General features: G+C 38.0%; 1 protein-coding gene across 1 annotated transcript in view; it reads right to left on the reverse strand.

Moving 5' to 3' along the window:
• LOC136280406 (uncharacterized) overlaps window positions 1-11,072 on the reverse strand; it is a 55,796-nt gene extending 44,724 nt beyond the window's left edge. The window contains 15 exon segments of the mRNA XM_066165428.1: window positions 570-878; window positions 1,375-2,010; window positions 2,201-2,629; window positions 3,009-3,395; window positions 3,570-3,660; window positions 4,016-4,272; window positions 4,516-4,641; window positions 4,831-4,945; window positions 5,236-5,494; window positions 5,772-5,901; window positions 6,217-6,340; window positions 6,515-6,771; window positions 7,448-7,576; window positions 8,319-8,448; window positions 10,987-11,072. Of these exon segments, the coding sequence (XP_066021525.1) occupies window positions 570-878; window positions 1,375-2,010; window positions 2,201-2,629; window positions 3,009-3,395; window positions 3,570-3,660; window positions 4,016-4,272; window positions 4,516-4,641; window positions 4,831-4,945; window positions 5,236-5,494; window positions 5,772-5,901; window positions 6,217-6,340; window positions 6,515-6,771; window positions 7,448-7,576; window positions 8,319-8,427 (3,358 nt within the window). The 5' untranslated portion in view covers window positions 8,428-8,448; window positions 10,987-11,072.
• Window positions 11,073-13,130: the final 2,058 nt, after the last annotated feature.

Below are 13,130 nucleotides of genomic sequence, written 5' to 3' on the forward strand. Positions count from 1 at the left end.
TTTATGGACCAAAATAGGAGGAGTTGTTAAAATAGGACAACTTTGCGCGAGTCATAAATTAATTACCACTAAAACGACTGATTTCGTTTTCTCTTACAGATTTGAAATGAGTTGTCGAAATGTGATTAAAATGACAATCACACTTTTTTTAACGAGGTGTACATAAGGCGGGATATCCTGGTCGCTGCAGTCGAATGCCTTTTATTCCTTGTAAAAGAGAAGTTCCTTTCGGAAACCATTTATTTTCTAAAGCCGTCTTTAAAAAAGTATACATTAAGTCATGTAACTGAGAGAGTTTTGAGATTCCAAGGACTAACTTTACAAACGAAGGTAAGGTAATAAACCTTAAACCTTGTTACGGAGTCCGCTATTTCAAGTCCTGCCCAACAACTGCGACCCCGACTTGTGAAGTTAAACAAATCATTCTCTTTAGCCATCAGTGCCCATTTTCTTGATCTGTTAGAATTGTTCGGAAATGGATTCTTTTTTCCTCGATAATACGAGAAGAAATCCTTAATTATTAGGTTATGGAACACAAATGTCACGTTACGTTGATCAAATCGACCAACCTTGAATAATGTAAACATCGTTTGACCACGGTCCTCCTTTGCCATCGCCTCGGCAACGATTGCTCTCACCATATTTGTTAAACGTTTCTTCAGCTGTTACACTGGCTGCACACCATCCGCCATTCTGAAGTGCAAACATGCGAAAACCCCTTTTTCGAGCTGCGAGGGCGCACTTTTCGATTGCGTTTTCACGGTCCTGGTAGGCACCGAGCAACAAAGGGTCAGCGTCTTCTAATTTTGGGATTGCACGATTGCTTGTGTCTCGATAGCATCCCACTTTTTTGTAATCTGGTGGAGTCGTAGGTAATACTAAAGGTACAAATGTATTAAGTTAGAATAAATCTTCAAGGTCATGTATAGTTCCTGGCTGACCTACTCTAAGAAAAACTATTCCAAGGGCACCAGGTTGACGAGTTCAGTTGAGTGAAGTGTTATCCTATTATGTATAAAAGACACAGATGACAGAACCACCTGAAGAGGTGTCTCTAAACTTGTAAACGTTTCAAGAATAGGTGGCTGACGTCGAGTCTGTAAATTATGCAGCTGCATGTCGGGCATTGCCTTCAAGGGCGGGTTAGATGAATCAAAGAAATCGGGAGAAGAAAGGGAGAGACACATGAAAAGAAAAATAAAAGAAAAAGAGAGGCTAAAACGCAACTCCATTCTAAAAGAGACTGATACATAAAACACACCAAGGTCAATTAAAATAAAAATTGCCTGGTTCTTGGAACAATATCACTGGGAATAAATTTTGTATTTTTGAGAAAACAAGCCCCAAACAGAAACATCTATTAGACATGCTTACTGGTTTGATTGCATCTTGTCTTTATCTTCATAATTTGATCCAAGGACAATGCTTGAGCGTAGAACTGCAAGCAAGAAACTTTCCCATAAAATTGTACCTCACGGTTGTTAGACGCTCCTATCGTAAGATTTCCTTGAGTCGCCAGTTCCACGTTAGATCCAATAGACTTGTTTATGACCATGCCGTCATTAACCCACACAGACGCAACGCCCGTGTGATAATCGTATGTGGTCCCTATAAAATTCCACTCATTCATTTTAATAACACCATCCTTACGCAATAGGTGAGTCTTAGAACGATCTCTAACCATATAACGAATTTCAAGTCCCCAAGTTGAAGGAAAAACCCACATCGAGCAACCGTAATCATATATTGGACCAGCACGAGTGGTAGACGCGTTAGGGTGCACCCATGCAAAAACACTCATCGAAAACCTTGTATCGAGTTCTCCCTCATTTTCAACTTCCACGTAGCTGTTATTCAAATCACTGAAGAGAAAGGAACCAACTGGATTACCCAAGGGACCTCTCGTCAGCGTGATGTTTTTAGATACTGCTTTGGTGGCTCCATTTGGATTCAGGTCAACAACTCCATCGATGCGACTCGTAGAAAAGAGAGCCACCGGTAAGGGGACGTCTTGGAAAAGAAACAGATTTGTGATAGGTCAACAATATTCCTCCATCGACTTTCAATTGAACAGATGAAGAAAATCTTTAAGCTACATAAATGACAGTGGCGAGAATTCTTTTTGAAAAAAATAGCTCGGAGGAATTTTAACAAACTATAAATCACCTTTATATACCAGCCACCAATATAAAACGCATACCTAACGGTTCTTCACAAATATATCCTTCACGGCTCGTGCAGTATAGATCATTCCAGCGCCATCCGTACCCAGCCCAGTTTGAATTCCATCCAATTCCATTTGAGAAAGTTCCACATTTACCGTCTCCGCTTGGCTGCCATGGTCCCCATAGGTTTTTATTACTTTTTGCATTCTCACCATCTATCCAAACCCAACGTAGGTTGCTTTCAAGACCAAGTGTAAGACCGCGGTATTCACGCTGGAGTTTTTTCCTCTGATCTACAAGAGCCTTTAGTTGCTCTGCACTATTGACGATAGCGATTTCGCTCTTCTGTTTGTGACACAGGTTTCGGGCAAACCGCCACTGCTTAGATGATTGGAAGTAAAACATGAAACATGTTTCTCCTAGTTTGTACCAACCAGGTTCACATCCAGAAATAGAAAGGCTACCTGCAAAAATTTGTTCATGGATTTTTCCCATAGTAACTTCTTTAGTTAAAATAAGCAAAATAAAATACACCACTGCAACAGATGACTCGTGTGGATAAGCGAGTCACACTCTTAAAAGAACAACTCCTCGTTTGCCTCATTTTGAAACATAGTTCTCGTCTTTTTTATACAAGTGATAAAATTGAAAATAATCATGTACACGACTTCCCATTATTTGCATAGGGATCTTCAACCTTGTCCTCAATATCTCTCTAGATTTTCTATGACGCGAAAAGCAAAAAAAAAATGGGGGCAGAGAAATCTACTTGTTTCCTTAAAGTATATACTTTAAAGAAATCTGGTTGAGTTTTAACTTAAACAGACTTTGTCACTTTCTCACCTGACTGAACCACATTGCAGGCATGAAAAGAGAAATTCGCCTTGCATTTGCAACAATCCTTAAGACCGGGATCTTCAAGAGTTATCATAGGCCCAGCCCCATCTCTGCTAATGAAGAAAATCTTACTGCAATTCAGTGACAACTCCTTGTGGTTGAGGACAGCAACATCCAAGGGATAGTTATTATAATTAGAAATATCTAGCTTGGTGGTAACAAAGCTGTGTCCCTTTGAATAGGGGTAGATGAAATAAGTCTTCTCTGTCGGATTTCCTCGCGGATGTTCGAGAGCGAATCGGAATTCGTCGAAGTACATATTATCTCCAGAAGGTTTTGTGGATATTCTGAAATCGTTTCCCTTAAGGGAAGACACATAGAACGTTGCTTTACCTACAATAATAAATTCAAATGGAATCATGGATCATGTTTTTCTACTCAACAAACACAAAACTGAAAAAATTACATTAAGATACTGCTCGACACATAAAAAATTAAGTAAACGCCGTTATCGTGTGCCCAAATGATTTTCTATGGAATCGGAAAAAGATATTGATATTGCCGTACTTAATTGGTGACAAAATCCGTGTTGAAACGTGAAGTCGTCTAAGGCTGCGTCTCCACGATAGCTTGTGCCTGTGATGCCATCAATTATTATCTAGAAATGACAAAGAAAAAGAAACTTCCAAACTATCTTGCGATCTCACTTAAACAAGATGAGAGACAAAGTGTGTTGTATATCAAAGCTCTTCTGTTTGTTGTTTCCACCAGAGAACGATGTCGCAGCCAGCGTTTAGTCTCCCTGAGGTTAAAACCTGTCAGACTGTTATGTAATGCATGCTTTGATTGATAAATTCCAACGAAATCTGTATACTTTGGAAGACTGTTATAATTAACAGCGAAATTAAAATGGCAGAAGTCATATAAGAACTCACTTTATAGCGGAAACGATAAATCTATTCTGACTGTAGCCACCTTGAGCAAAGGCTATGATTCAAATAGTGACATCCCACCTGATAACTTGAAGTATCGTTTATGCTAACTTGCCCTTGAATCCATCTGTTTCCTTGATTCTTAGTCCTAAGCCAAAGCGGTTGTAATCTATTTGCAGCCTGTCTTATGTACACAGCAACGCATCCCATGGAAGAGCCATACATGTGGTAGTAGAACGTCATGCAAAGTGGTCCTCGCAGCCACGGACTCGTGAGCCTTGCAGTGTCTCCCATCTTTCTAGATCCCGATGTCTTGATATAAATGTAATAACCAGATCCTTTCGAAAGAAAACTAGTATTACATGCACAAGCTCTTCATTTTGAGTGGCAGATACTAGGACAGTATAGTTTTTCTGATTCAGTTGCTTAATCTTCATTCATTCGTTTTTGAGCATGCAAGGTGCAAATCAATTATGTTATGACCACTTACATTAAATTTTATATCTTCCATCTCTGCTTAAAGTGATTCACCCCACATGCGGAAATACCAGTTTTCACAGGTACTATTTACTTCGTTTTACCTGAAGTATGGTCCCCGCTGGGTCCAGTCTGAGAGGTTGATGTCCTGCCTCGTTTTCTTCTCCATGCGAAGATAAAATTGAAATCACCCCTCCAAAAGCACAAGTTATGATCGAAGTTACAATTCCCTAAAAATAAAAAATGTGATAGCCGTTATCTGTAAAGTTGACAAATAAGAAATTTATAACAAAAGCTCGAAAATTGCGTATTTTATTTTTTGATGGTCTGTTTGTATTTTATAACAGACCATCAAAAAATAAGCGACGAGAGAACCATAAATGGTTCTGTAACATTTTGAACAGAAGCATGACAAGAACCTTGTGCGTCGGTGTTATATTCCCTCTCGTCATGGCATAGTCCATCAACTAAGTTGACATCGCAGACGGCTAGACGACTTGTGTAGTTTTTGCCAACTGCTGCTTGTAGGACAATCTGTGATAAGAATTATCATTGAAATCATATCTTTTTTTTTATTTATTTATTTATTTTGTGACAATGCAGTCTAATCTAATTGCTTGAAAAGTTTATCTATGGACAGGGTTAACACTTGAACAGGCCAACTTGAACTGCCAGGACTGGGAGTATTACTTCCTATTACTTTATACCACGATGACAGATATAATCTATACAGATTGCAATTCTGGAGATCATAGAAAACTTAAGACCTACATATAGAAGAGTAAACATCATCTCATTGTTTCCTGCCTTTAGAATGTGTGTACCTGACACTCGTCAGTATAACCGATATCAACGCTAGCCTTTATCCACCGACTTCCCTGATCTCCTGACTTGTTCCACATCAAGTAATTTCCTTGTCGCCCTCGAAGTTGAAGCAAGACATCCAGTCTTCCCACATCACGTCCGGACAAGCGATAAGAAAAGCGGAAACATTTTGGTCCCCGAACGAATGGACTCGATAACTGAGCGGCTTGATATACTTTGTCAGATTGTGATTCTTCGATGTAAATGTAATTTCTTCCTCTTGATACTGAAAAGAAAGGCATAAGCACAGAATTAGTAGTGGATAGGTGAATATTACATTATAAAACACCTTGGCTTTCTTCGACAATGAACCGAAATACGTCTCAATTAAATCGATGATTTTTTTCCTTTCATTAAGGAATAACCGCTTCGTCAAAGGTAAACATATCAGCAGAAGTTGAATTATCATCCGTGGCGAAGCCATCAATTCCCCTAAAGTTGAGCATTTTGTGTAGGTGGTGGACAATAAAACTACAATAGCGGTGGTGTCTTTTACTTGCCAGTAAGATTACCGCTCGCTTCAATTTGTTCACTTGAGTTTTTTGATCCTCTCCTCCAGTCGATTTGATCCCAAGGTGCAAATAGATTTCTCCATCCACAGAAACTCTCTTTAAAGGTGCAGTTCACTGAAATTGCATTAAAAAAAGGCAATAAAATACGGTCTCGGACAGCAATTGCTAGATTAATTTGCATCGTATAATATTTACATCAATTGTTCTTAAGAACAACTTATGTTTACCGCTTACAGGGAAGCAAGGGTTTTCATTTTACTTTGAGGTTATAGGTGAAGGGAATGTTTTCTTCCACGAAATTTTGCCTTGAGAAATCAGTCTGACTCATTAAGAAGCGACACGAGTATTTTCGATGCAAGTGAAAAGAATCCTAATTAATACAGTTCAAGCTAAACTGCTTCTTGTTTAGCACCACAAGGACAGGATTACCTTTAAAGAGTTCAGATGGAGTAGTGTCACCATCTGAAACGCAAGTTAGGTTCTCACTGAAAATCAGTTCATCAACTGCAATACTTGATGCAGAAGTCACACCTGCAATGCCCTCTATTACTACCTGTGAGCAGATAAGACGACATGGTTAGGGTCCAGTAATGAATTATAGATCCTTATGCAACTTAAATTGTGGAAAACCTAGAAAACCTTTTGGCCTTCGCCGATGAAGAATAAAAATCACTCGGCCATTTTCCCAAAGTCTTAGCAGAAAAAGGGAAAAAGGTAGTTGAACTACCTGATAAGTCCCTTCGTAGATTATAGCCACGCAGCCTTTGATCCAATCGCGCGATAAGCGGTTCCCATGACGACTCCATATCCTGGATTCACGGCCATTGATTATCACATATACAGAGAGAGTCTCAATGGTGCTGCCGTACATGGAGTAAAAAAATGTCATCCGCAGTGGACCTCTCACCCACGGGCTTTTTAATCTGGCCTTCTCGTCGTACTTTCGAGGGGATAACGTTTGAATGTAGATATACGAGCCATTTTCTGTAGAAGCGTAAAATGCATCCCTTATCAGTTTAGCAGATATACCCTCAATAATAGAACACGTCAGAATGTGGTTGAAATGTTAAGTAGTGATATTCCCTTGTTTCCGAAGGGAATTTATGTTAAAATAGTCAAGTGTTCTCACGGCAGAGGACTGTATATCCTGATAGACGTCATATGACGTAAGCAAAAATATTATATGCGTATAAGTCGGGTCATGCGTATAAAAAAAGGGTGTAATGCTATGTTTCATCAGTGAAGAATACACGTGGAAAACCTTAAAACCGCGTGAATATTCTGTGTAACAAAAATATCTGCACCCGAAGTGCAGATAAGTGCGTCACTTTTGTTCCCGCCATATTTTGATGTCTTCTGGGATCTATCTATTAGTATACAGACGCTCGGCAACATGGAATCTATTTGTTTCGTTTGATAGAAAAAGTTAAACGCTGTTAATGATGACATCATCGTCTGTCCTCCAATAGATCATGAGTAAGACCCAAACGTACTGCGTATACAGTCCATCTTTTCATATGAAAATAACATAATTTTGTCAGTTAACTCTGCGAATCATTAAGATACATGTAAGGTCTTTACTTTATCTGGATATAAAGTTTTCAGACGGTACCTTATTTCAAAGGGTACATTGCGTAGAAAAATGAAACATCTAATGTACCTGCGTAGTCAGTGATTGGTCCAGTGTCACTGCTTAGAGAACTTCCTTGTCCAAGTACCCAATCGAAATGGTCGGTGTATCTTTCATTGGACCAGCTGCAAAATGTTCTCTCATCGAAGGTACAGTTCCCTGGTGAAGGATAATACCAAAATAACATAATCCTTTTGATTGCTAAGGGAAACCTGTTTGAACCTTTACCTTAATTAAAAAAAAATACCAATATAGCCTAAAACTGAATTTCCTTATAAAATAAGCGATGGCTTCAGTATTACCAGTTGTAAATAAATTTGTGGAACGTTAAGTTCCATGGAGAATTGCCCCCAGGCCTCCAACGTCATCGAAGATCCAAAATATTCCCACAACTTTGAATTAGTCTTGGCTGCTAATCGTGAAGGCGCAAATTAGCACGATACATAGAGGGCGTCGAGTGGAGCGACCACAATTAAACAAATTTACAGCTAATTCATAATGTGTAACCGTTTCTGCAGTCTCTTGCCACCTGTGTCTAGTTAAAGACATTTTTGGCACCTACTGTGTAGTATCTGAACTGTGGATCTATCATCGTGAGATATCAGTTAGGCAAGACAGAAAAATAATAAAACTAAAAGAGACGCATGATATATAATGTTTACTTTTAAAGTAAATATACGGCAATCCCCAGTTTGACAATCCCTTACACTTCGATTCTCTGCAACACCGAAAAATAGGTTATAAACGGAAAACAAAAGAAGAGCAGTTTCTTAAGACGGTGATAATTCTGCTCGTAGATTACATAGAGGCTTTCAGGCTTTTTTGGTTGCTAATTGAACAGAACAAATAATTTTTATTAGCTTCCGCTTGGATTTTTTTATAATCGAGAGATAAAACTTACCGGTGATGTCTTTTGAAGAACCTCCCTCTTGGAAGGAAAAAACAGTGGCAATCATCACAAAGAAGCTGGCAAGAAGCAAATGTGTTCCCTGGATAACTGGAAGCATCATTCCAGCAAGTTGATGCACACTCTGGAATAGAAATACTCGTTTCAATTCGAACGCCGTCATTTACTAGTCAACACTTTTTAAATTTGCATGACACAAATTAATCGACTTCGGTCGGCTTTCGCACCGTGAACAAAAAAAAAAGATGTGACCGGTGTTCTTGTGATACTATTTAGCTAGAAGGGAACTCAATTAAAAAATATCAGTAGGCGGCCTCAACGGATCCAATTGTCGTAAAGCAGACTTGCAACTAGTTTCCAAACAAGGACAATTTGAAATTGAACTTTGAAAGACCTCCTGGTGGAAACTAATTTTCATGCATAATCAGACACTTTATCTTGACACGTTATTAGTTACAACTAAAACACGGATGCATGCTATCTAAACATCTGGAGATGAACACCATTTCCGTGCGAAAATATAGTATCAGTTCAGTTCCTCACCTGCCCTTCACCCACAAGATGGTTTAAAAAAAAAACTATTCAGGAAAAAATAAGAAAACCGGTTAGACACCCGAGACACGTTAAAAGAGTAGGTGCGTTTTAGAGTCCTAATCTAAGCAAGCAATGTTACATAAACAGCCCACGGTTTCTCGCCGAAACTTCAAAGACTTGCGGATAACAGGAGTGCTGCTATGTTTGAATTTGAACTTCGGAAAGGAAGAGCCATCTCAGAAAGAAAAATAAAACTTTTAAGTAATTGCATGTCACTGAGGAGAGGATTTCTGGATGAGACAGAGACTGTTGCAAAGTATAAAATGACCCAAATTTCGATGTTTAACACCTGATCATACATTCACCTAGTTACCGTGTACAAACTTGACAATACAAAGGGGAAGACACAGAGGAATGATTTTGGTTTTATTCTTAATGGCCTAAACGCCGGAGAGTTTGCCTGATTCCTCGCCCGCCTGAGACTTACGACACGTTACTTGTTATGTAGATCGGTGAACTGTGTCAGTTCAAAATCAATTAAATTTCCGGGCAAGGTTGTTTACAAGTTCTAATACATTATTTATCTTTGGAACAGTAAGAAGCTTAAGTTATGATTCAAACAATCGTCAAAAATAATAGGAACAGCTGGGGGCGAACCTGGTTATCATCAGATCCCTAAATTCACCTAAAAGTGACAAGGGCATGCATATTGAGAACTAGTGAAGCTACAACTTCAAAAAAAAAACCGCAGAAGTTTTGCATACATTAAAATCGTATAGGCGACAGGAAGTCTTCCTTTCGCCTTTGAAATTCAAAGTCAAATGAGTGATGGATTTCCATCTTGAAAAATTTACTTTGGCGTTTTCGAATTATTCATTCGCATTTTGTATACTTTCGACACTCCCAATTTGTTTCTCCCTGATAAGTTTAACCTGTTTGAGGTATTTTCACTTTTATTTACCATCACTTTAGTTCTTCTCAGTTGATTCGCAGCCACCCATGAAATGATTCTTAGATATAAAATGCAGTAAAAATGCAAAGCATAGCTATAGGCAAAGTTTATTACGTTCAACACGGGAATCAACTTTAATTTTTCCCACAACTTTTCCATCCATTCGACTGCCTTAATGAAGCTGTTACAACACCGTTAAGTTTTCGAATTGCTTTCCGAGTCAAGGAGGTTTAATCACATAGTACTGAAACTGTTTAACTGTTCCCTGTACCTCGTTATTCTCGTAGTAACTGTTTGAACGTGTTGTTTTCTTCTTTAAAACACTAAAATTTGTCGCAATAAAGAATCCTCAAATATCCATTTTGTGGAGTAATATTGTGTTGCAAGATTCGAGAACCACCATATAATTTTCGTCAAAATATTATTACAAATGTTTCAGTATTTTTACTTGCTTTAATGAGCAACAAAAAGATATTAATAATTAATTCCCCCATGATGGAAGCTCACCATATTATGACAATGTCAGCGATAAACAAACACAAAACGTTCTGGAACACAATTCAAAGTAGCATTAATTTTTAAAAATCTCCAAATTTCTATTTTTTTTTTGGCGACAAAGGTAACTCATATTTGTGAAACATACAGTTAACTTCTCTCTCTCTCTGGTCTAAAGAATATAGTTTATAAAAAATATATCCCAGTCCAAATCATTAAAGAAAAAAAAAAGTATTTGTCAATCAGAAAAGGGAGTTAGAGTTCGTAAAGTGCTTTAATTAACGGATAATGCTCTGTGTAGAATATTCTACAAGCGAAAAGAAACAAGAATCAACTACAGGTCTTTATTTTTCTTCTTCTTTTCCAAATTTTTGTCGAAGATTGTCGACTGAATGATTTTCAGAGACTGCTAAGTTTTCTATGACTCGGCAATCAATTTCACTCCACGCAATATTCTTAACACGCCAACAAAACGCCTTGAAATGCTTTGTAACTTTTGTCTGGCACGTTTTATACTATAGAGAGCTAATTCAAACTTTCCACAAGCTACGCTCTGAGGAGCGACGATCGACCGTCTCGTTTTGATTTCCTCAAATTTAGAGTGAAAACGGATAACTGCGGCCATCGAGCTATTAATTTTACAAAGAGTAATTCTATATAAAAGGCAAAGGCATTCCTTACCTAAGAAAAGCTATCTTGTTTAGTTTGCGTCGTAGTCTGCTGAAGAACGTGTAATTTAACTGAAACGAGCTTAGTTTATGCCCAAAAGTTAAGTGCCAGAAGTTAAGCACTAGGATTACTACACGCGGGACCACCTGCCTTCAGTAAGATCCGTTAGTCTCACTACTTGAATTACCTACAAGCTCTACTTATTAAAAACCTCTATGCAACCTCGCCTTATACCGCACGTGATTAGAACATCACGAAAGCGTCATTCATCTGAGCATAAGGTGAAATTCTTATTTTACCAATATCTCAAGAGAGTAAGCTAAGAAAACCTTAAACGACACAAAAAAATTACCTGACTTTAGGCTTGAAAATATCTACAATCGTTGCTTGAAGACAAATCGTGATGACTCGGCAAAGTTAAAGCTTATGTAGGACTCGTTTTTATTGATTGAGAGTTTGCTGTCTGGAAACAAGGAAAAACAAGCAACGAGTACAGGTCAGTTGGTAAACATCATCCGAACATTATATCGAACTTACGTTCACCACGTCACACATGTAGTCCCGTCCTCCCTTTCTAAACTATATCAGATAAATCGTTTTAAGAAGAGCTTTAACAAAGAAACTTTAAATTACCAATAGCATTATTAGTTTTTAGTAAAATATTATATTGTTCCACCGTGTGGTCGAATATATCAGCTGGGAACATCAGTGAGCTCCAGTCAATCCAAAACTTCGCCAGCAAGAGAGTTACGAACTCTAATAAATTCGACCACGTAACTCCTTTGCTTCGCCAGTTGAACTGGCTACCCGTGAAGCAATTACTACTATATAAGGACGCGGTAATAACCTACAAATGTCTGAGTGACCTCGCTCCACGATACCTGAGCCATAAGTTCATTAAGCGCTTTAGCATGCATGCTCGTTACACGCGCAAAAGGGACTCGCTTCAGATACCTATCGATTTGTAAAACTGCCACAGGCCAACGTTCTTTTACCTATAGAGCAATTAGCTTATGGAACAGTTTGGATAGTGACGTTAAGAATCATACCTCCTTCAAAAGTTTTTAAGATGGCCATAAGGAAGTACCTCCACACGGTCTATTAGCATGAACTTTCAGAGCTTGTTTAGTTGTGAATACTGACTATATTTTATCATTATTATTATTATTATTATTATTATTATTTTATATATTCATACATTTGTAAATAGATTTTGAAAAACCTTTTGAGCATGTTCGATAAATTCCATCCGTAAGCTATCGAGGTAAAGGGTCAGTGAGGTACGAAAAAACTGTAAACATGATTACGCGTATTGGGAATTTTGTTTGAAAGCATAGCCACGCTTCACTCAAAAGTGAAAGCCCCCCATTTTAAAAGTATATTTGGACGAAAGCTACCAATCTATTCGTTACTTCCGCTTTATAGCAACTTCCTCTTTATGGCAACTTCCTGTTTGGTGACGCCACTTCCTCCCCTTTACTTTCCTTGTTCTTCATAACTTTTAGGGTTAACGATGCATTTAAGCCCCTAAAATGGAAAAATCTATCGAATTTTTATCATTAACTGCTTGGATTTGCGAGATGATTAGCCATGGTTGGAATGTATTGAACTGTGCAAAACAAGTGCTTTTGTTTGTTTGTTTTTGCTAAAAACGAGCCAAGAACATTCTGTGAAGCCAAATGTCATGGATGTACACGCATACGTAGTGCTTTTGAATATAATTGCCTTTTTGCTTAATTTTGTGACTTTACAGTCACCACAACCCAACGAAAATCATTACCCTTTTTACCCTTACCTTGGATTGTGTATATATTTTTCAAAAAAATTAACTACTATCCGCTACAGTCAGACACCTGATGAAATACAAATCACTTGTCATGTGTGCATATGGAATTCTTTTCTCCTTATTTATTACACGAAGATATGCCCATGGCATTATATCATTTGCTATCCTCCCTATTCATTACAAACGACACAATCACGTACAATTCACGTACTATTTTTCAAAAAACTTTTTGGAGTGATTGATGTGTCTTTTGCGGATTTGCCCGGACATGTTCTCAAAGCCCCTTTTGTTTCGTAAATTACCTAAAAATTTCCACAAATACCTATGTTGAAGGCCTAAATGTAATAACTTTCCTAAATGTAATAAAGTC

This window comes from Pocillopora verrucosa, chromosome 4 (assembly GCF_036669915.1).
Source record: "Pocillopora verrucosa isolate sample1 chromosome 4, ASM3666991v2, whole genome shotgun sequence".
Taxonomy (NCBI): domain Eukaryota; kingdom Metazoa; phylum Cnidaria; class Anthozoa; order Scleractinia; family Pocilloporidae; genus Pocillopora; species Pocillopora verrucosa.